Source organism: Pithys albifrons, chromosome 2 (assembly GCF_047495875.1).
Source record: "Pithys albifrons albifrons isolate INPA30051 chromosome 2, PitAlb_v1, whole genome shotgun sequence".
In the NCBI taxonomy this organism is placed as follows: domain Eukaryota; kingdom Metazoa; phylum Chordata; class Aves; order Passeriformes; family Thamnophilidae; genus Pithys; species Pithys albifrons.
The window spans coordinates 68,010,097-68,035,287 of NC_092459.1; the positions used below are offsets into that span (position 1 = coordinate 68,010,097).

Sequence of the window (25,191 nt, forward strand, 5' to 3'; positions counted from 1 at the left end):
CGTAATCCTCCAGAAATGTTTTTCCTGTCATGTCTCACTACTTAATTATATATTACCATTCCTAGCTACCGTGACATATTTTAAGTGAGTTTGTCTTTTTTCCATAATTAATCATAGCAAAGACTCATCTGTTCTTCAAGCAGTGATGACAGCACTGTTTTTACCACTGTAAGGTAATCATCCCAACAGCATTCCTTACCAAAAGCTATTGTAATGAGAAAAACTCGCCCATCTGCACAAGATGCCTTTCAAAGATATAAAGCAGCTCCATATATACTACTTCATTCTACAGGTAAGTAAAAAAGGGAAACTGCTTTTCCATAGCAAGCAATCACAGAGACACACAAGCATAGCATGGGCCAATAACACTAAATAACACTAATTGTAAGTATATACATCTAACATAACCATCCAGGAACAAGTATCCTACTCACTAAACATCACTCAGCCATCAGCATCCACCACTGGTGCAGGTAGAAGAGAACTAAACGGATTGTTGGTCCTTCTGCAAACATAATTCAGCTTCCCTTATAAATACCATAGCTGAAAGTTATTTTACAAGCAGCTTTGGTCACTGTCATATTTTAAGTGTAGAACATGTGCTAACAAACTATTTAATCAGAGTAGCCACATCCAAAATGATAAATGCTAACTGACGACAGGAGAATGACTTTTTTTTTTAATCACAAGTCACAGTAGTGGTATTACAGGGAGGGAAAAACCTCTGCTTTAGAAAATCAACCATCTTTCACTTATAAGAGCTACAGAGCAGTACATTAAAGTTTTCTTTCTGACCACTGAAAGAAAAGGTATTTCAACAATCAAAAACATGCAGGGATGCCCACTGAATGTGTTTTATCCTTTATCGTCTCAGTTTGAACTCCCCAAAGAACAGAGTACTTGTAAAATTACTTTCTCCCATCTGTGAAGTCCTGTGACATATACACTATTTTTTTTAAGCAACAAATAGAAATCCTGGTAATTGATTAGAATAGAAACTGTTAACTGCTTCTGATTGCTCTATAGAAACATTATGATTTTCTCCTATATCCTTCAGATGGAAAGATAGCTGATAGCTTCCCAATTACAAGTCAGTAAGAAAAAATGATGTAGCTTGTTCTGCTAATAAAAGCAGCATAGACAGGACCCACACAGCCCTGAGCAAATGTAAAACTTCATGTGTACAATCTCATAAGAGTGACTTTAGATCAAAGCTCAAATATTCAGTAACCAGTACACTGCATGTATTGACAGCTGCCACCTTTATGGCTTTCTAGCTGATTCAGAGTTTTACAAAGCAAGATAACTAAAGCAGCAATGACTACCAAAATAACAATATATTCAGTTGACAGGTTGCTAAAGACTAAAGTTTACATTGTATCCAAATATTTAGAAACATTTTTACTAGCATCACTCTTTGTTAAGGCCTGACCTCAAAAAGATTCTGGCATTTCAAATCAGAATTTTCTTCCAAGTTATAGCAACAACAACAAATATTTAGCCATTAATCTTAAATACCACTTTTAGAAGATGAATATTTTTAAATAACCACAGTATCCTGACAACTTGGTGATCTATTCCAAAGAAATGATGACAAACATGTTGAAAGAGACAGACAATTTGCACAGGAGAGCACAGAGAGAGAAAAAGTGATCTTTACACAGGATATTATACATCTATCTCCTTTTACAAGAATAGAGTCAACTGTTTCCAGTATTTTTATTTTAAAATGCATAGGAATAATATGCACTAAAAAAGTATTATGACATTAAATCACTTGATCACATATTAAATCACTTAAGAGAGTTTTCACCTACTGTAAGTGGGTTTTGTATTTTATTGAGTGAAAATATTAAACACATTTTCATGCTCTCTCTCATCAAAGTGTCAAGAGATTTCCCATATTACAGGTGAAGAACTTCCAGAGTATCAAGAAGCAGAATAAAGCCTATTTCCTATGACAGAAGAAAGTGACGATCGTAAACCTTGTCTGTTTCTGATCTTTTGAGCCTCAAAAGCCAAACAGACTCCTTGGCTACCCTAAACATTAGTAAGTTAAAAGATAACACTTGTACTGTATTTCAAGTAATTTATGCTGAAGAACATTTCATTCTGGATACATCGTTCCAGCAGGAAAACTTAGTTGGGTTTTTTTCCTAAGTAACAAAATTAGCATTCTCTTTCCAAGATATCTAGGAAAAAAATTAATCGTTGCTTAAAATATTTTCTCCTCAGTCCTGACAACTAGCCTTTAGTTTGCTGTCCTCTGCACTTCAGCGCTTTCATTAGGAAATCCCTCCCACAGGCTTATTTTTAATGTATGGGTCACATCTAAACTATGTAGTACAGTAATTTACTTGAAGAAATCATACATCCAGATCCAAAACAGAGTGATACATAGAAAAGATTATTTAAGATCAATCATCACTCACTATTTTTAATTTAATGCACAAGTCTTTTAGTCTTGTATTAGAATATACAGCATTTTCTCATTAACACAGAAGAAGGAAGTTAAAGTGGTTTTAAGAGGAGATTAATGATCATCTGCCCTAACCAAAACAACACAACTTACTGTACAATTTGTTCATTCATGAAAAACCTTCAATACAGCCATGTTTACTCACACATCCTATAAAACTGTATACTTACATACACATATGCAAACAAACTATCTGCAAGCCATCCCCAAACTCAAAGCCCTTGGAGGTGCTGACTATACACTTACAATCAAATGAAGTTATGTCCAGAGGTTACAGAATAACAGCAGAAAACGTAAACTGCTACTACAAAATTCAAGATCAAACACCACAAGCATTTTTTTCATTCACTTCCAGAAATTAAGAGGAAGACTGCCACAGAAAGAAGGTCAAACTACTCAAACACCAACAGGATCCAGACTCAAACCCACATCCTACATAATCTGACATATCAAATCACAACCAACTGAAGAGCTACAGTTTTTAATATACGGAACATTTAAAAAAATCCCACTAATAAGTTTCATGTATCAAAGGAAAATCTTTTGATAACAGGAGCATATTGCATTTAAGAAAGAAAAGAGAGTCTGTGAGGCTAAGTAAGCGAGCATTCAGTCTCTGGATGAAGCACAAATTCCTCCCAAGGTTTAAACAACACACAGCTGTCCCTCCAAAACCTCCAATTTCCCACTGCTAAAATGAAGGTATCTCATTAACCATCCCAGCATTCATCAGAGTCCCAGGAAAATCCAATACACTAAACCCAAAGAAACTCCATGTTTTTCCAATAACCTTCAGATCTGTTACATGAATGTTTTGCTGGAGGAAATGCCGGAGTGAGTAGCCTTAGACAACTGTTTTACATTAAGGAGGAAGCACATTAATTCACTGCAGGAGTACTACTGCAATGAACTTTTAGGAGGCACAGTATTACAGTCACAGTTGCCGTTTTCAGTGTCGTAGAACAAACACAAAAGCTGCCAACACTAGGTTGCATAAGAGCACTTTAAGCAGATGGTTATTTACAAAAGTAGAGGTAATTATAATGCAGGAGGTGGATCCCAAACAAACAGACTTGACTAATACTCTCAAAACAAACAAAAAAACCCCCCTCAAACCTAGAGACCTACAATTACTGTTACTTAGTAAGTAACAGTAGAAGAGTTGCACGGACACCCTCAGTCACTTGCTGTACTACCAATATATGGCCAAAAAAAAAAAACCCAGCTGGGGAAATGTGCTGTTTAAAAATGCAAGCTGATGTCAGAACCTATGCATAGAGAAGAACAAAAGAGGAAAACACCACTCCTATAGACAGCTTACCTGATCTAGACTTAATGATATCGCTGAACTCGCTGTGTCCCCCACCAGGTCCTTCCTCCGGGTCGGAGACACGGGCCATGCTCGTGGGCTGGGGTACACCACGGGCAGAGCCTAAATCCGTCGGGAGAAAGCTCCCATGGAGTGCCCCGGCTCAGCACCTACAGCACAGGAACAGGGAAGCACAGTAACTCCATGGGCTGTGCCAGGTGTGACCCGCGCGCGGCGGGAGCGATCGAGGCTTGCTGGCCACGGCCACGCGTAGCGGGGCAGCCGATCGGCCACTCGCTGTGCCCCTGCTGCGGGACAGCTTATGGCATTTAAAGAATGGGATGGCCCAAAAGGTGCTGCCGGCCAGTTCAATCCCCAGCAGGGAAAGCCAAGCTTCAGTCACCCTTGGGCGACAGGGCGCGCCGTGTCCACCCGTGACCCTCAGCGGGGCAGGACACGGCCCTTGCTGGGACATGACCGCCACCACCCGTCACCCAGCTGGCACGGAACGGGACAGCCCCGCTCCAGAGGGTGGCAAAGCAAGGGCGGTCCGCTCCGGCCGGGCTGGGGCGTGTGCCAGCGGGGAAGGGGGCACAGGCAGGCGCGCTGCCCCGGGCGCGACAGCCACGTGTGGGGGAAGCCACACAGCCCCTCACCCGGGCGGGGGAAGCCGAGCCCCGCGGGAGAGGCCCCACACACGGCCCCGGGCATGCCCGGCCGCCCCGGCAGAGCCCCCGCCGGGGATTTTGACCCGGCACGGGCCAGGCGCGCCGGCACCTCCTCCCCGCGAGGAGCGCGGCCACAGCGCTGCCGCCGCCCTCAGGCACCGCCGCGGCGGGGCCGCCCCTCGCCCCGGCTCCCTCCCCGCGGCCGCCCCGTCCCGCCTGCAGGTGCGCCCGCCGTAAGCACTGCCCACTCGTCCTCCGCCGCTACCGGAGTTGGGGAACAAACTTTCCCCGCCGAGCCCCTCCTGGTGCCGCCCCCTTCCCGCGGGGCTGCGCCGCCGCCGGGGCACCCGCCGAGAGCCACTCGCCACCGCCCCCACTCACCCCTCGGACACGGCGGCGGGAGCGGCCGCGCCTCCCCACGGCACAGTCCGACTCCTCCCCGCGCTCCGTCCGCCGGCGGCAGCTCCCGCGGTGCTGCGCTGGCGGTCTCACAACTTTCCGTGCGAGCTACTGCCGTCCTTCCTCCTCCTTCCCTCCTCCTCCCCCGCCCCGCCCCTCCCGCCCCAGCTCTGGAGCGGCCCCTCCCTCGGCCCCGGCGCCCCCTTTGTCGGCCGGGCCAGCGCCGCGGGTGCGGGAGGGCTTCCCTGATCGCGGCCCCTTCTCCGAGCGAGGGGCGGAGGGGCCGGAGCACAGGGGCGGGCAGGGCGGAGCGAGTCCCAGCCGCACCCCTGCTCCGCGCCCGCAGGCGGCGGCCGGGCCGGGCCGGACACGCTGCTCGCGGTGCTCCGTCTGCTCCCGCTGCTCCTTCTGCTCCCGCGGCACCGCCCGAGGAAGTACCGGACCCGGCGGTGTTGCTCACTGCGCTCCTCCCCTCCACTCCCTTCCCTTTTGGCCCTTCTCGGCCGCACCTGTGCGCTCCCGCCTCTCATTCTGCACCTTTCCCTCAACTAATTAGCCGAGTCGCGCGGCTCTTCGGAGTCTCCCTGCTCCCCGAGGACACCGAAGACAGGGAGCGTGACAAAATTTGAGGTGCATAACATAACACAACACACACACGCACAGAGCAGCAGGAAACAGCTCTCCAGCACCGGCCAGGTGTCCATCCGTGCCTCATCTCACGGGCTCACTTGGCAGCGATAAGTCCCGGGTGCATTTCAGCAGGACAAGAAAGGGGCAGCATGGATGAGTGTCTGGGTGTCTGCAGTCATTTTTGACATGTGAACACACATAAACCTCAGTAAAATAGTTAGCTCAAGCCAATTAATTCTTTGCCACATTTGCAGTCAGGGAATGAATTTATTCTTGTTTGCTCAGGCTAGTAATCCACACTCACCTGTACTGTGAGGCTGCTGAACACGTGGCCCGTACTTAGTAAGCATTAGTCTGAAGTCTCAGAAATATCAGAGAGAAACTGTAGCTGAGTAATTCCTCAGTGTTACCTGCCAGGCCTCAGCCATCCAGCCCAAAACGTTTTCAAGGTTAGATGCATTCCCAGCAGGCAGTACTTTGCCATCTTAATAACAAAGGCCAGCAGTCTGCAGTAAAGGAGGTGCAGAATTTATTAGCTTCCAGAAGGGAGGAAGCTTAGGTGTGGCAACATTCTTATTCTGTATCTCCAGATGAACAGAAATTGGTAGCAATGTGAAATGAGAAAGATTTGTCTTTGAAAGTCTTTTTTCTTACCAGTATAGAGCTCTTGGGTTTATGAGGCACTACAGATAACAAGAGTAAACAATGATTGCATGCATTTTACCTAACCTAACTTTGATATTTCCCCACACTTCACTATTTCCCCCAAGGAAAAAAAGAGATACCTCAAAGAAACAAAACATGCTATCTGTAAATTTCTGTTATCATAATTCTAACTGCGTTTAACATTTTTCCCTCAGCCTTTGATCTATGCAGTACATGTGGAATGGAGACTGGGTCTTTTGTTTCTGTATTGCACGATGAAGGGCCTTGCAGATAGTGTGCTTTTTTCAAAGAAGCCCCAAAAGTGAAGGTGCCTAGTTTGGATCATTCCATAGATTTCTTTGGTGATTCAGTGCAAAATAGTTAATTCATACTTGAGCTATGTAATCCAAAGCACTGCAAGAAGTCATTAATTGTTCTTACATATAAAAGGATAATAATACTGTGTCAAAAATGTTGTGATGACTGAAGTTGTGAATCTCTTGCGAATCACAACTCACAGATGACAAACACTATAAAACCATGGATATTGATACCTATTAGTGCCTAACTGTAAGGGAACACTGAGCAGTAGGCTGGATTTGCTGGTAAGGTATGGTCTGTGTTTATACCGATTTATTGACATTACACTGAAAAACCTGTACTGCAAACATAATGCTTGTGGTTAGAGGAGCACCACTTGTTCCCTGCCTGCTGCCTTGCTGTTCTTGACTGAACAGATGGCTTCTCTGCTCCACCCCATGCATTTCCCTATGTGTACTGGATTTTCAATGTCCAATAATGAAAAAACATCCAAACACTGGAAACCCAGGATCCAGATGTAACCCAGTTGCTTTTCATACAGTTCAAGAGACATATAACTCTGTGGAACCCAGTGCCTGCTCAAGAATCAGCACAGATGGAAATTGTCATTTCACTGTGGGTATCTAGCAGCAGTGTGGGGACAGGGATCACAAAGCACAGCACTGCCTTGCCTAGTGCAGGGAAATGCTAAGTGGAAAAAAGCCCTTTCTTTTGTAGGCTGCACTGAGGGGATTACTCATTTCACAGAGGTTACCCAAGACCACTATCAGGTAGCAATAACTTTGATTGCTAAAAGCTGCAGTCAAGCTGATAAGCAGGAGAGGACAGCTAGTATATCCCATTTCAAATCTCTGTGTGTAAAGTCCAAGGTCCCAGTTTTTATAATATTGCTCTGAAAGCACCTATGAATTATTTCTCAAAAAGAGACACATTACAGTTCAACCTGATAGTATTTTCTATTTTGTCTCTCTTTTTTTTTTCTCCTGTTTTAGACAGAAGTAGCATCATTATCTTTCTTTGAACTGCAAAGTGCCAGCAGGAGGGTAATAGAACAATGAGACTGCATACTACCTCAGGGAAACAGGAGATTTTTTCCTGGCATGTTTCAAACATGTTTCTCTTTAGAGCCAACCTTACCCTGCTGCTGATCAAAGCCTAAGTTTTCTGAGCTAGTTGTTCAAACTGTAGGCTTCTCAGTGCAAGGGCTATAATTTTTATATCTGAATCTTTAGGCACAATTCCATCAAGGAAAAAAAAACACCCTAGCCTTTAATATTCTGCACATGTGTATGCTTTAGGTCTCTCTAATTTTGTATTCCAGTGATTGGCAGAACTGGAAAATGATGACTAGCACTATTTTAAAGTCAAACAACAAAGTCTCCTCTCAGTTGTATTTCTAAAACCTACATTCATCTACAAGTATCTTGTGTGCTGCAGACTGGTGATATCATGGATTTTGTGACAGAGCTTACCTTTTTGTATATACAGAATAAAATAGGAATATAAGGAAAGGTCCATTAACCCCTTAGATAATGTTAAGAAAGACAAAGGGATTGCAGGAAAAGAAACAGTGAAGAAAGGGACTGAGTTGATGCGAGGCTCTTGAACTCTGACCAAAGTAAATAAATACTTTATTCCTTGGTGCATGAAAACAATGTTGTTGCAAGGCTTTGAGCTCGTCTTACCTTGTCTCCTTCTCTTTTCTTTGTTCCTAGTATTTCTGTTTTTAGAATACACTCAAATTGACAGGATTACAATATAACTAGGAATTTTGTGTATCTCATTACCTTAAGATTGACTGCTTTAGTAGTGCCTGTGCCTACTCAGCAATGTTTTGTTATGATTTCAGAAAACCATTCCATATTCAGGAAGATACGAGATGCGAAGTGGATTGCTTTGTAAGTAGAGCATCTTTATTGCCCATCATGTTGTCACTATCAGTTATCAGATCAGACAGGCAGTTACTCAGCAGACATTTTCTTTCCTACAGAACTTGCATCTGAATTCAAGTAACAGCTTCTTGGTGCTTTGGTGCTGATATACTGCACTAACCAGTTAGTACAAGTCCCTTACTATTTTCATTATCTTTAATCTGAGGAGAAAAATACATAAGAAGACCTATTAAATAAACATTCTCTATCTGTATGTTCCTTTAGTGAAAAAAAGGACCAAGTTTTTTTAACTGCTTTGGCAGTACCTTTGAAAGACTTCAGTACATCAGGCTAACACATCTGGTTTCTCATCCTTTTCGTTTGCTGTAATCTAAGCGCTATCTTCATTGTTTAACTAAGTATCTGATACTAAAATATTCAAAATCAGCACAATTTTTAAAGGTGGGACAGCATTTTCTACCTTTGATTCCTTAGAATGGGATCTGATTTTAATGTTAAATTGGTTGGGTTTGTTCCAAGGCCAGCTGCCTTTGTGTGCAAGCTCCTTCTGAGATCTTCCAAGAACATCAACACATCTTAAGAAATTCAACACTGTTCTGCTACACTGGGTTAACCATACATGAGGGGATACTAGGTACAGAGAATGAGAGAGGAGGACTGGGGCAGAGGGCAGCAGGAGTCATGATAAAGACACCAGCCCCAGGTGCAACATGCCCTCTGAACAAAATGCCCACCACCTGTACTGCCACAGGTCCACCTGGTTTAACCTAAAGAGAAAGTAGTATACTCACCTTAATATACTTCCATTTCTACAAGCTGGGATCTGTATCCTCAGTGGATTATCTCCACTCTGTTTTTATCTTATTAGCTTCAGTATATCTATTGATTACATCAGATTCAAGGGAATATTGTATGCATAAAATACACTGGAAACTTAAGATACAAATTTCGGCAATTTTTTTATAGCTTCATTATGAAACCCCAGAAAATTGCACTGTACTAATAGAAATGCTGGCATCCCTTTAACTGCAGTAACATTAATTGGAGCTACCATAATTTATCATCATTCTGAAGAACATAACCTATAAAAGTACATTAAACAAGAGTGTATTAATGAACAATTATACTAATCAATTCACCCTCACAACATAACTCTCTTAACTACAGCAGAGAACTGAAGAAAAGAACACCATCAACAACAGAATTGTCCATGCAAGACAGGTACCTTTGACCAACACCATGAGGTAATCTTCTGCAAGGACAAGTGTGCATTCTTAAAGTTACTCCTAACATAAGTTGATTTCTGTTTATTTATTTAGTTTTTCTGTTTATTTCTTTTGCTCCTGACTATTTTTTCAGTGCTATTCCATTCTCATTTGAATAGCCTGTGCTATGTATTGGCATAGGTTTGTTTAGTGGCTAGACACATAATGCTTGTACAACTATAGAGTAAGTACAATTTTACAGCAAGTTTATCAGTTAGGGGTTAGGAAAAGAAAAAGAATTCCTGTGTTAACATACATAGAAACTTGGGTAACTTGCTTAATTTTAGTAACTTATTTCACTCTTCGCAGTATGGAAAAAATTGCATCTTCCATCACAGGTATATTATATATTGAGTGAAATAATATGATAGTTGCACAAAGACAAATTGGAAACACTTTAAAAATTAAAGATCTCACCAGTCTGCAAAAATAATCACTGGAAAGTATTTTATTTTGTAAGTATTTTTATTTTAAGGGTAGGCAGCGGGAGAAGACACAATTTATTCTTACCAAAATAAATAGTAGCTCCTTAGTACTCCATAAGTGCTCCCAATATGGAATGATTACAAACCAAATTTGGAGAAATTAAATAAAACAGTTTGTCACAAATTATCATTAATTTTACATTTATCATCATTCAGGTTGGGACCTGACCTGAGTTGGCTGTGGTGCAACTCTACACGACACAGCACCTCTCCTGTCCTGAGTGACCACCAGGACAGATGGAGACCAGTCATGTACTAAATGTATTCAACAGACATTTTGTGAACATTTTATGGAAATTTTTGAGGAGTGGTCCATAGACTAAGGAAACGATACCTGTGTATTATACCAAAGAAGGGCAAGGGGGGTGGTGGCTAATAAGGTTGTACTGAAGAGTGTGGGACCTGGGCCTGATGCAAATGGTATGGAATAAGGGGTGGAATGTGTCCCTTCAGCTGGGGTAGAGTAAATTTTCTTTTGCATTTGTGCTGAACACAGGGTTTATAATATAGAGATGTTTTTGTTATTGCTGAGCAGGGCTCAAACAGAGCTAAGGTTTTATCTGCTTTTCATACTGCCACGCTGGCAAGGAGAGATGGGGGTGCATAGGAAGTTGGAAGGGGACACAGCCAGGACAGGTGACCCAAACAGACCAAAGGGATATTCCACACCATATGACATCATGCTCAGTATATAAAACTGGGGAGAAGGGGCAGCAAGGGGGGGAATGCTTGTAGTGATGGCATTTGTCTTCCCAAGTCACCATTTACATGGGATAGGCCCCTACTCTTCTGGTGTAGGCTGAACACCCACCTGCCCATGTGAAACAGTGATTTAATTATTTGGTTTTCTTTGCTTATGTGTGTGGCTTTTGCTTTCCCCGTTAAACTATCTCAACCCACAAGTTCTCCAGCTTTTACACTTCCAATTCTCTTCCTGATCCGGCAGGTGGGGGAGTGAGCAAACAGCTGTGTGGGGCTTGACTGCCAGCTGGGGTTAAAGCATGAGAACCCCTTAAGATACTACCTAATTAGAAGTAGAATTTAAGCGTTTACACACAAGGTTGCACAAGTGTTAACAAAATGTCTCTTCCCCTGGAAAACACAATTCATTGGTGTCTTTACTGGGACAATGGCACTCCCTGGGACACCAAAAGCACCAGCAAAAACCTGTGCTATGGACAGTGTGTCCCATTTTCCCACCCACAAAACACTTTCCATTCAAGTAAAACCCCCATAGCCTAAACTTGACAGCCTGTGGCTTTTTCCTCCCTGAATCACACAAGGACACAGGTGATTACCAGGTCTGGGATGGAAGCCAGGCTTGAAATGCTTCAGCGTTTATCCCTCCAGCTGCAAGACCACTGCAGTCCAGAAGCTGTGTAGTAGTGCTCTCACTGCCCCAAGTAAACCATCACATGTTTGGCTTTCCAACCAGAGATGCTCAGCCTGTGGCCAGGAGAAGGCTTGGCCAGATCTTGCCATGCAACTGCAAGCATGCCCTCAGAGCCTCTAGGAAGTCACACTCAACTAACTCCATGTGGACTTGCCATTAGCCCCCTATTTTCAAAACATGTAGTTTTGTTAACGTACTGAAAGCTTACATAACTTTTAATTACTACCACTAAGTGGCTTTTTCTTTACTTGAATGACAAGGATTTTGGCTTTTAACTAAAATAAAGTCTCTGTGATAACACTAGATCTGAAAACTTATAGGTGGGTATGTAAATGTTTCATTCCAAGTAAATGAATAGTTCTTTTCAGTCAACAGAATAAATCATGCAATAATTTATATAAAGTTTTATACCCAATAAAAACTTCAGGTATGAGTTTGTTTTGTGGTGTCTGGTTTTCCTTGGCTATGCCTGTAAAACAGAATATGTTCAGGGAGCTGTAGCATCTGACAAAGCCCACCTATAGATCTGCCTAGGTAAACTTCCTCTGCGTCATTTCACATTTTCACATAAACTCGGCCTCAGTGCGGTCACTTACCACATGATACAGTCAAAGCTATTTCAGCTAATGGTTTAAATCATACTGATTGAAGTCTCTCGTCCTCCTCCAAGTTCCTCCTGGAGTGGATACCAGTGGAGCTGCTCCCAGTGAGGCACAGGACAGAGACATGCCACTTCGCCTGGCCACCCCACTCCACTTGCCATCATGTGGCTGACCATGAGCTGAGTTGTCTATTGCAGAATATTCCCTGCATGAGCAGGAAATCTCAGCTGTTCCTTTAGGGTCACGTTTTATCTGCTTTGTGCAGCCAGAGCCAAGGTTGAGGCCTGAACCCAGTGAGCGCTGTGGGTTTCACAGAGGGAAGAGTACTCTGATTTTTTTTTTTTCCATCAGTGGGAGTGTTGTTCCAGAAGCAATGGGGAGCCACAACACCCAGTACACCAGGCAGCGTTGACAGGGATGAGCTTCACACCTCAGACAGGCAGGAATGCCAGTGGTGCCCTTGCTAGTATGCTTTGCATGCTGGGGCTGTGCCTGCTGCCTGACTGCCACAGGAAATGTGTACCTAGTGCAAGGAAAAATGGTTGGTTCAAAGCACACAGTTCTTCAGGGAACAAGAAATTTGCCTGTACCTTAAATTATTTTGCAGCTAGTTAAATAACTGCCATGCTAGAAGCTCTGCAGGCAGTAATTATTCTTCCATTTTCTTCTATTAGGCAGCCCTGAACTGAGCCATGAAAATTGCTTAGAAATCACAGCACACAAAGAGGAAACTTTTGGACATAATTTATTTTCGGATGTTCCAAAACCAAAGCTATCTTCCAAACCAAAAATGAAGTCCAGCCCTGCCAAGTCCTTAATCACTGAAATGAAGAAAGAGACCACAAAACTGAATGAAAAGAGGATTGAAGCAATTTTCCTACTCTGAAAAAGCCCCTTTTTTGGCATTACTGTCAAAAGAAAATAACGTAGCAACAAAAACTCTTAATACGTCACTGATGTATCTAATTGGAGGTTACTTGCAGAGGCCAAACGTTTGAAATGGGAGCAATGCTGGAGTTTGTCCTTGATGAGAGAGAATTCATATATGGACTTTGCATTTCAGAAAATAAAGCCTTACTAGCATTTCCAGGGAAATTTCCAACTATGTGAGAGCAAGTCTTCTTAAGAGTGTCCTCTATACTATTCCATTAGAACATAATTGTAACATAATATCCAAGCTCTTATGCTTCAAGGACTTAAGGACTCATCTTAAAGACATTTAGCTGTTACAGGATGACTATTAATTCTAGCACAGAAGTAGCAAAAAGCTCATTCCATCAGGATTGGGTGCCATTGAGGAAGACACAATGTAAACATAGAGCAGTGAAGTCCCTCAACCATACAGCTCATGTCTAGCCCAGGACAGAAAGTGTTTTTAAATTCTGTAAATATGATCTGACAAGTGCTGTAACTACTGTTAAAAGTACCAATGTATATTTAAAATACAAACATATCCAAGTTATGGCAGATCCAGAGTTTAAATCTAGCCTGAAATATGATGCCACAAACATGAAAAAAAAAAAGACAACATACAAAAGACACATGATTGGAAAAGCTAGCTGGGAATGAAACTTAATTTTAGCAAATCCTGTAAAACAGTTGTTATGAAATATAAAATCATCTGTCCTTACCCTCAAGTAGCAATCACCAGCTAGCAACTTTTCTCAGTATCGAAACCAGAAACAGTCCTGACAAGGGATACGAGGAATTAGAGTTCAGTAGAAAACTGTTTTCAGCAAGTGTGTTTCAGCTAGCAATGCAAATGCTCACACCAAAGTTCTGCTCAAGTTACTAAATACAAGAGAACAGTTCCCAGGAAAGACGCCTGCAGGCTAACCCCTCATCCCCTCCCTTCACTGCTCTTTGTTTAAAACATTCCTGTGTAGTGAACTCCCCAAGGCATGTTCCTTGGGATCTCTGGGTGGGATTCAATGAGCACATAGACATCCCATTTGAGCCATGGACCCTGAAGTCCCAGGCACCCCTATGTCCTCCACCTCGATGTGTTTCTGCCCTCCTGATGCAGCCTCTCAACCTGCCATCAGCCAAGTGGGTACTACTAGCCACTAGAAATGTTTTTACTCCTGTTTCATCTATCACATTCACTAACTTCTTTTTAAACAATCTTTGAAGAATTTCTTTTGTATTTTGAAGCATGTCCTCCCCATCATATGCATGGTACTGAAGCCCACAGAGCACTACTCAGGAGCATTTATTTCCTCAGGAATCATGAGAGTTTACTTTTCCACAGAAAGAGCTTTGCTATTTTGAGCGTGGAATGGGATGCATGACTGCTCCTGGAGGTCCTACTCCCAAAAAGAGAGTAAAGAAAAACCTTGGATGTCTCCCAGTGCAGTGCTGAGCTCAAAGAAGAGCCAAAAAGGCTGTTTGCCAAAAAAGATCCACAAACCCTCAATTACATGTTCTTCATAAAACAGAGAGAACTCTTAAAATACAGTAAGAGTATTACAGCGGGCTCTGAGATGTGTGTATGAGATGTCCACAGCCCACCATGCTGACCAATGTTGAGGTAGGTGTGCTGCCAGTGAGACTTGCGTCCAGGAGTGTTTGCGGCAAGGTCTGCAGGGAGCAGGAACAGCTTTGAGATGACCAGCTGGTACAGCTAGGAAACCAGGCAAGCTCTGGGTACACAAATACCTCTTCACATCCTGACATTTTTCTGCTGCTCTATGCTCTACTACATACCTCCATTTGTTATTTCTTGTCAGGTAAAATCTCTGGGCCATTTCAGTCCTGCATTTCAGCAATGCTGAGACCTCAGCTGCCAAAGAATGCAACTCCTCCATCCTATGGTTACACCATAAGTCATGAATAATAATAATGCCAATGATACGTGTGCCTCTGTTACAGCTGCAGCTCAGCAAGACTTCTTGTCCTATTTCTTCTTTATACCTCCTTGGGCATAAATTGTAACTACAGCAGGTCAAAAATTAACCCCAAACATTTAAAGATCACTGTTTTAAACTTAGATGGCATTAAAATATTCTGCCCACCTCAAACAATACATGATTTTGTGAAAACTGATGATTTATTTCTAAAGATGCAAATTGCCAAGCTGCACCAAGGTCTCACAGCAAGAGAGTGAACTCAAGTAGTGTTTTATAAAACCCTCCACTGACATCCACAGAAGAGAAAGAACATGGCAAAGGAAGAAACACAACTGGGAGAATGTTCTGAGCCTTAGAACAAAAGCTGGTAAGGGTTTATTCAGCCTTCTCCATTTCTGCCAAAAATAAACCACTTGAATAGCAATTTTTTAAATAGTGGTTGGCCTCATTTGTAACATTATCGAATTCCATAAATATTCCAAAGGACCTTCCTCTGTTTCCCTACTCCACGTCCTTTTCTGATGAAAGCCAAAGCCTAGATTTGTTTTTAGGAATACTAAACAATAAACAGAGGTACAGTAGCACTAGCAACAGAAAAGAAACATTACCAAATTCGAATATGAAAAAGGAAGGAAAACAAAACCTTTGCAGCAATGTGTGAGGAAGTCTACAGGTCCTAGGACTGATCAGAAATTCTGTTAATCTGAGGACTGCTTTTGGATACACTTTCAAATTCAGCCAAATCTGCCACTAATCATAAATGTATTACTAATTTCTGAGTGCTCTCCCCTATATACATTCAACATTAACTATTCCAGCATAAAATTTATAACTAAATAACACAACTTTATTTGTAGAGTTTTTCTAGGGGTGGTGAAGTGATTCAGTTACTCTCTGTATTCTCCTTACGGGGTATCCTCTACAAACACTAACCATAACTAGCTTGGTTTCAGTGCTGAGTTCTGATTTTTATCTGAGCTTTGCTTGGTGCAGTGAGAAGGGATCAACCAGTGAAAGCTCTGTGTATCCCTGATTCACCATGCCCCAGCCTGACAGCAGCAGAAGCATCTCTGCGTCCCTCTGAGACAACAGACACAGCGGGATGGCAACAGCCTATGCCCTGACCTTCCTAGGTTTGGCCCCAGCCCATCACGACAGTCTTTAACAGAGTTAAGCCTCTACTTTTTCTTCCTTAGCAGGAATTTTCCATCAACTGTTTCAGCTGGAAACCACCCACATTCCCACACCAGGAGAGGCAGAAAGCAGTTAGGGAGAGCAAGGTTTTACATTTGCCAGATGCCCCAATAACTTTGCCAGTCTCCCTCAGCTGTGGGGATGGGGTCTCAGATCCCCCAGCAGAGCCAGCCATTCACTCTCCCATCAGAGAGCCAAACTAGCTGGAGAAGTTGTCCAGTCAGCATCCATAGTTCTGCTGCCTAAGAGGTTTCCAGACCTCACAGACTGGAACAAAGAGGCTTTTCACAGAGATCCAGATTGCCTCCAAGCCTGTCCCTTCTTTATTTACAGGAAGGCTCATAGGTTTAGTCTGGGGAAGTCTGCAGGTTGCCAGGGTGCTCTAGGGGAAGAATTTTGTCAAAGAACATGTGTTGCAATGCATCCTCAAAAAGGTCTGCCTTCTGATTCACTTAATCTTCCCTGGAAATTAACTTCACAACCCCAGCCCCTTTGAGTCTGCATGGTTTATCATCAGATTATATTTGCCTTTCATGCCTTTGTCATCCACTTTGTTCCTGAACAGCTCAATTACTTTGGATTTGTAAAGCCAAAGTGAAGACAACTTGCAGGGCCAGGTGGGCACCTAACTAGGCAGTTCTGAGATAGAACTTGCTGGGCCAGAGGGCACTTTGCCTTCTTACTTTCATGTTCCTATTGGGTCTGCTTCTCCACCACTGCTGTTCAACTGACTCCAAAGCAGACTGCTTCAGCACTGAGGGGAGCAGTGTGAGAGTCATGCCAAGGCAAAGTAAACACATTGCCCCTTTTGGCCACGAGTATATCTACTCCATCATAAACTGAGGCATCTTATTTCTGCATTCTGGTAGCAAAGTCCCACCTGAAGCTTCAGATACCAACATGGAGCTATCAAACACCTGGATTTCCAGGACTGAGTGAAATTCCCTTGCAAACAGGGACATTGCCTCCTTCCATATGGTTGCTGCTGTATACAAGGGTAGAGAAACAGCTGATAACAAGCTGATATTTATCTTATCTCTCATGCACTCTTAATTCTACAGAGAAGGCAGATATTGAACTAGAACAGGCATTCTCTGTGCTTATGTACATGTAGGTCATGTGGCCAGCTACCCATCGTAGTATTATCTGACCCCATATTTACAAAATTTCCACTGAAAAATAAATGCAGTCAGACTCCCCAAAACATGGAGATATCAAGTAAGTAAGATAGTGCTACATCCATGTCAGCCACCACCATTAACCACATCTGGCATACATGAGAACAGCACTGTATTCAAGGAAAACCAACAACAGAGTATTTAGGATATGGAGCATATAAAGGCATCTGTAATTTTAATGTCAGTAGGATAGGCTAACAATAGAAAAGGAGCAAGATTTGAAATAGATTTTATTGGGTCAATATTATTGATACACATAGTAGACCAGTTTTGAGGCACAAAAGAATCAGGCAGCAGTTGCTTTCACAACAGAAGAGCATCTGGTAAAAAATGCTAGCAGCAGCACTATGGAAATGAGGTGGAAAAGCATTATGGAAGAAATTATCCAAAGATTCTCATCAAATAAAAAAATCCTGCATTATTCTGATGGGATAGTTTGAGATACTTCTGGAATTTTGTGATCCACATGCATGTATGACGAAATCAATCTTTTTTAAAAACAGTCCTGCTATCATGCTAGGATGAATAACTATGATGTTTTCTAGTTTAAAAATACAGTGCAGCTAGAACGAACTGCAGCACTAAGATACCATTTTAGTGAAATTGCCATTAATGCTTCACCTAATATAAGCCAATCTTCTCCACCACTTAGGAAAATGTATCTTTTAACACTGTGTATTTTATTTGATTTCACTACTAGAATTCGATACCATCTGCTCAGAGCAAAAAAAGAGATATCTTTCCTTGGTACAACACCTGTCTTTTTTATAATTATACGATTGTATTTCTGTGAAGAATAAAATAAAGGCAGTTAAATACTAACTTGGTTGAAAGAAATACCTTCAAATCAGAGGGACAGTAACAAAGAGTTCCCTTGTTTATCTCATTCATGGATTAGAAGTCACACTCATGCTGAGATTAGTTTGGGTGGGACAGCATTACAAGTGTATGAGCCATGAGAACAGCATTCTTCATACAGTTGTTTTAGCTAATACAGTGGGTGGGATTCTCCAAGGAGACTATTGAGTACAAGTACCATATGTTAAAATAACTTCAGTTTTAAAGGCTCCAAAGCTATATTCATGGATAGGACTATCTGAAGAATTGAAGTACTCAGGAAACAATCATTTCAGTCACAAAATCTTCAGAGCAGCAGGCATCAAACATTCATATAATGAGTACAAAAATAAGTGCAACAAGTTTTAAAACAAGCAGAAAACAAAAGCTAAGGTGTGTTGATGAATACAACCAACCACCATGCAAGTTAAGATACATTCCAACTCCACTGAGATATCAGGGGTTTTCAGTATTCCTCCCTACTTATCCTTAGAGATTGTTTTTATCTAGAAACAGCAAATTCCTTAAAATACCAGACCTTTATTCTCTCTGACTTGAAGTGACAATAAACAGAATTAACAACTTAACAGCTAAACTAGCCATTAGACATGAGCCACAGCACTCTTGCATTAACCAATGTATAAATCAGAAGTTCTGAATGATTCAAAAAATTAAGAAAGGATGAGACTTGGTTTGAGAGCAGAATCATACAGAATCAAGGTTTTTTTCTAAATACGGCAAATTAAATTCCTATTTAAAAAAAAGGCAAGGAAGTTGTGTTTTAGAGTACCTCTATCAGTTAGTAATTATGAGGTTAAACACAGTGCTGTGCTTCTGTATTTAAAATGTCACTTACATATTATTTAGTCTAATCTTTTAGATTTCCTTGAGAAAATTTCCTTGCAAGTACACTTTCTGGCTAAGTTGGAGAGTATATGCAAACACATCACTTGATCTTGTCAGCTTTGGCACAAGTGCTTAGATATTGTCCATGACAATAAGATGTATGAGAATTGAATACACATAGGCGTCACATGTCACACCACCACCTCTCTTGCAAGCACTTGTTTCTGTGAGTCCCCTTGCTACCTGCCTCAGACTGCAAGGAAGGCAAACCTCCTCTACTGCTCTCTACTTGACAAGGTATTTCAGGATCATAGCCAGGGCTCTGCTGAAGAAACTGAAGGCATGGGGCACTGTAAAGGGTAGGATCACAGGAACCACAATGCCTTGATCTGAAGGCAGAGAGGAGGGGTCTGGTAGTCAGCAATCTTTAAGCTGCTGGTCATCTACCAGAAGCTACCAATACTCAGTGAGTGAGATGATTTTCAGTATTATAAAAGGAGGGCTACATTCCAGGAACAGATATTCCTCTGGGAAAACAGCAGATTTGAAAACCTGGGAAGGCTATATTTAAATGCAAACTGATAGGGCTCAGAGCCTGGGTGAACAAGAAACAACATCCATGAGTCAGAAGAGAAAACAGACAACTGTCCATAAATAGTTCCACTTTTAGTTGAGTCTGACTGGTTTGTTGTAGCCCTCGGGCTACTCTCTGGCTCTGCATAAGGTAGGATATACCTGAAGCTCTGCATGATTCCCAGACTTTGTGTCAATTACATACAAGCAGCCTTCAGACCCCCTGACATGTGGCCATGCCACTTAAATCACAGGTGATGTCAGTATACCCTTCCCTCCCACATTCTTACTTTCTCTCATGAAGTAACTCAACAACATAAACAGTTCAGTAAGGCAGGAAGCTTGACAGTGCTTTCTGCTCATGACAAGACTCTGCCTGCCTGTCCATCACCCCCCTCACACTTCTGCTTTTTGGGACTGTCCAGACTGACCATGAAACTGCTGGACTGTCAGAAGCCCCTTTAAATTCCTGTCCATCTGCTTTCTGCACCTAAAGACTTCCACCAGCCAAGGCAAAAAAGAACAAATCAACATGACAAAAATGAATGTAAGCCATGCCAATGCCTGGAAAGCTTTCCCCAGACATGATAGTTAAACCATCACATTTGTTTCCAAATGCAAATCCCTAACAGAAATACACTTCTGTGATCTAACAGAGAAAGAGGGGAATGACTCAGTAATTGAACTATATAGAGATGTAACTCCTACAGCACAGTCACTTCATCCAGCCTGCCTGCCTCTGTTCAGTTCTGCTCTTTGCTCAGCTCTGCCCCACTTCTTATATAGTGACGGTTGCAACTGTGGAAAAGGTTGCATTGTTCATGATAACTCACTTCATTCCTTTCAAAAGCTGTCTCCAAACTATAGACTAAAACTGGTCTTTAGTGCAAGGTATCAGAAAGGATACATCAAACCTTTGAAATTCAAACAAAGCAATGGGGAAGAGAAGGATCCCCTCTCAGAAGTGGTGCAGGACACAAACTTATTTGCCCACTCAGAGCCTGACCACTCACCCTTGACTCGCCTGCACCAATCCCCATTTACCCCTGGGAGGGCATTTACCCCACACTGTGCCCAAAGAACTAAACTCCCTGCTGCAGTTCCTAGGTGTACACAGCGTGGTACAAGAACAGGAGGTAGAAAGTGCTGTGATGCCACTTAGAAGGACCCAGTCCAGGGTGAGTGGCTTGCAGAGGTACACTCCAGTCCATGGGGTAGTCCAGTGGGGCCATTGCAGGCCCTATAGTCACAGGAGAAGGTCCTGCCTACTCCTCCACAGGCTCTGGCAGCAGTGTTGTTTCACTGCCTTTACACAGCCATGACCCAAAAATATCCTTCCTCCACAGCAGAGCAGTGCTGTCACTACCAGCCCTGACTGTGAGGCTGGGTACAGACCAGGCTCCTTCAGGCTTATTTCAATTTGCAGTAGCCACTTAAAAAATGGGCACCATCACTTTACAAAACACAGAAGAAAGAGCCAACAAGGAATACTATTTCACTCCTAAAGTAGATGATCATAAATAAAGTTGTCAAAGACAATTCATCTGTATAACTGAGGAATGCAAATTTCCACTACGGTTAGGTTTAAGGTCAATCATGTCACTAAACAGCAACTTTTTAGGCAATAAGATTATGCTTGATGAGAGGCACCCATTTCAGAAAGTTTTTTTGTTACTGATAAAATTTATCTTTGGGTAGGTCTCTTTCAAATCCACTTAATAATATTTCTCCTGGAAATATACAAGGTATTCCCCAAATATTTGTATGAGAATTCGCTATCCTTTTTTAAAGTAAAGGCTCAAATACAGAATGCAGCAGTCAACTGAAATATTACACATTTTTTTGTAAAATGTATTTTTAAAAGGATGCAAGTGTTTTTCCAAAGGAAATCATCCAGTTCAATATTGTGATGATAACCTTAATGCAACCTGTGCCTCTATTTTCCAAACAGTCAAGAGTTAATATTCATATTTAATTTATCACTTACATTAAGTTATGGCCAGGCTAGTTTTTTGCAGCTTTAACATTCCCCCAAAGAATACTCTGTGATTTAAATTATTTGGTGGCATGGGAGAAGGGCTTTTCAAAGAGTTTACAACCTATGTCTCTTCTTCGGCAGAAGCTAATTGCTTATGCATAATTTCATTTTACCCATATAGATTTATGTCCTTTTCCATCACATAATATTAAGATGACTCTTTTATCTTTTCTGTGAGATTGGAAAAATATTATAGTCCTGCCCTCACACTAGAAGCCTCACAGTCCCCTGTACTCTTTACTGCCCTTAATGGAATTTTTGCCTGAATGGCTTGTATTTTTGATTTAATTTTGCACCAGTCTGAAGATCAATAAAGGGAGGTGATTCCAAGGCACAGTAATTTTAAGTATATAACTATTGTGCAGATGCTACATCTTTAATTATTCAAGCAGGCTTCTCTGCCTGTCCAAACAAAAGGTGATAAACAATCTGCTTACACAGTGGCAGCAACAGGATCAAGATGCATGAATTTATGTACATAAACATTGGTCACAGCAGCAGAACTAATTGGGTATATCCTCAGAAGTGTATCCCATATGGACACCTTGCTGAGGGAAGTCAGCTACCTTCTTTAGAATGAACTATGTTGCACTCTCTTGCATGGATTTTCACATAGATGAAACCCAAGTCTTCAAATTGCTTTCTCTGTCTGCTTTTTCTCTTTTTTTTTTTTTTAATTGATCATATATAATGCACTAAAAATAAGATTTAAAAGTACAATGATTTTTTATAGCTTAATTTTTACAATCACCTGAGTAATGAACTACAGACCAGAGAAAGTCTCTGTAAATACAGATGTGTTCTGCCATGGTGATTCAGAGAGATGAAAGCTGAGGTACTGGTTAAGAGATAAACAGTAGTTGGCAACTTCTCCATTAGTTCCAACATCTCCCTCCAGAGACACCATCTCTGAGGTTTTGCCTGCAAAGGAAGTGGAATTGCTTTAATTATGCCAAAATGTATTTACTACCTGGGAAGCAGTCATGCCAAGACTGTTAATAACAAACAGTACATAAAAGGAAACAATGTACAATGTAAAGTAAAAACATCCCAGTTTGACAGTTAAGACTATAATGGTAAAAAAACATTCTGAGACACTTAAAATTACAACCTAGGCCCATTCCCGGCTACGAAGACAAGTCTGCTAAGGACTTCCAGATGAATACGAGACATTGTAATTCTGGCTATAAAGGGCCCACAGAGGCTCCATCTGGGGGCTGTGGGTACCACTATGCCCCTGAAGGTCTCCTGATACATTCTCTGCAGAGCTCAACCTAACACAGGAGCACTCTGAAAATCTAATTAAACCCCTCTTGGACACAACTTACCATGAAAAGCAACAGAAACAGGTACAGGAAAAGAATCCCTAACCACAACAGCTTCTGGGTTTAGAGCATTTTAATGACAGTTCCCAATCCCACCCCATTCTTATAACATACACTCATATAATTCATAACATGCTCGAGTCTGTCAATATTTCAGGTGGACACAGTCACCCCACCTTCTTTGTCACAGAGATTCTTTTTCTTGTGTTGATGGCTGACCTCTCTCCCTAACAACTTCAAACAGAGCAGAAACTTTATTACATCCATGATATCTCTCTGTACTATTTATTGGGAGGCATTAAGTGCTTCTTCCTCTTAAAGAAATCTAACTTATGCATTCATACCATATAATTATTATCCTGCTCAAAAATTCTTTTTTGTAGAAAAATATTTTGTTCAGAGACACTGGGTAGGTGGAAATATCACAAAGATTGTGATGTCTCTGCTGTATTTCTTCTTTACTGATGTGTCAAATAGCTTTTGGGGCAGGTCACTCAAATGAATGCAGCACAACAGGTTGGGCATGTCTTGGTCTGTTTTCAGTCACAGAACACTATAGGATTTGTTAACTGGCATAGATACAGCCTGCCCTGTCATAGTACTATCAAAATACAGATTGTGGAAACCATGGCTATTAAGCTAGCTACATAAACATTAAAACTACATTTAGCCAAAAGATCAGCTATTTTCACAGCAAAGAATATTCAGAAAACAAATAAAAATATTCACAATATTATGACAAAATATAGAAGTCATAGTAATTAAATACATCAATTATTTCTGTTCTGGATATAGTAACAAAAGGATTTGGAAAGCTTTACAGAAATGGGATTTCTGAACTAAGTTGACACATTCCAATTTCTCATTCAGAGGCAGTCTGTGGATCTAGGATGAGTAATTAGCCACGGTAATGGATAAAGATGAGTGATACCAGTTGCATTACCTCCCCTTAGCTCAATAGATCATCTTTAGCTCCCAGACCATTTTAAAGGAAAACTCGCCTCCACTTAGAGTAGTCTAACCTGCAGAAAACACTTATTCTTAAGACATTAAAACTCTCCATTTTTTACTGTGAGGGTGTTCAAACACTGGCAAGAGTTGCCCAGAGAAGTTGTGGAGTCTTCATCCTTGGAAATACTCAAAACCCCTGACTGCACAAGCTGACCCTGGTCTGAGCTGAGAGGTTGAGTAGACGACCTCCAGAGGGGCCTTTCAGCCTCTTCCACCGTGTGATAAATTAAACCAGTTAGTGGATCTATATTGTCTATGTCAGGGAGCCCAAAACATGTAAAAAATTCTCTCAAATTCCTCATTTCTTATAAGGAAATAATCTAAGAGATTAATTTTAGATCCAAGTAACATGAAAATAACTGGTTTGTTACATATTACTTGACAATCAAAGACTGAAGGACACAAGAGGGAAGCAGTAGGAACGCGCAGTACAGCCAGGGCTGGGGAAAGCCATTATCTCTGCCTCTTTCAGCAGCAGCTAACTGCTAGACCAGCTGGATCTGTTTCTGGGTATGCACATAAAAATCAAAAGGTGGGAGTATGACAGAAAATAACTACAGACATATAAGACAAGTGGAACTAAAATACATATGCTCATCAATGATTAAACATGGATTAGCTGCAAAATGGCACTCATTAATGCAGTCTATACTTCCTAACAGGGATTCCATTCTCATATGAAAAATTTTGCAACACATGATGAAATAGCAAGAGATGGGTGTCACAAATCCATCAAGTCACATGGTCAGTGAGTGATCTCTTGCCAAGAATTGCATGAACCACTTCAGCAAAAACTTAAAAAATGAGGCAGATGAGGTCTGAAAGAAAGATCTTGTAGCACTTCCAAGCCAGAAAGAAGGTCACAGTTGAGCAGATGTGAAAGAGAAGGAACAATCAAGGGAAATGAGGGAATCTGGAAAAGACACTCCTCTCAAAATCATTAGGAGGAAGAAGGCATTTTTGATACAGCACATTTAAGAAGACCATCTTCAGAAGACTGTGCACATTTTCTATAGTCTTCTGACACAAACTCTTCCCTGTCAGGAAGAAAAAGTTCATTTAAGTAAGTTGAACTCAACCAAAAGTGTCCCAGAAAATGCATGCTAGCATACTTTAAGCCCAATGCTCTAAGATCCCAGAAGTCTTAGCTTCAACATTCTGCATTGTGCTGCCTTCATTTTAGGGCATCCAGGGCCCTACATTTAGTAGATGCCTTGGTAAACCCTGATGCCCTAGTGTAAATTCTGCTTAT

At 41.7% G+C, this 25,191-nt stretch overlaps 1 protein-coding gene across 3 annotated transcripts in view; it reads right to left on the reverse strand.

Annotated features, from left to right (window-relative positions):
* Positions 1-13,734, reverse strand: part of UTRN (utrophin) — a 386,042-nt gene extending 372,308 nt beyond the window's left edge. For 2 of the 3 annotated variants that reach the window (XM_071549384.1, XM_071549380.1), the window contains exons 1-2: positions 4,838-4,997; positions 3,801-3,958 (exon numbers count right to left, since the gene is read on the reverse strand). In XM_071549384.1, coding sequence (XP_071405485.1) covers positions 3,801-3,879 — 79 coding nt within the window. In that variant the 5' untranslated portion in view covers positions 3,880-3,958; positions 4,838-4,997. Of the gene's footprint in view, positions 1-3,800; positions 3,959-4,837; positions 4,998-13,719 lie in introns of those variants that run through there. The other variant, XM_071549382.1, reaches the window with a different exon arrangement.
* Positions 13,735-25,191: the final 11,457 nt, after the last annotated feature.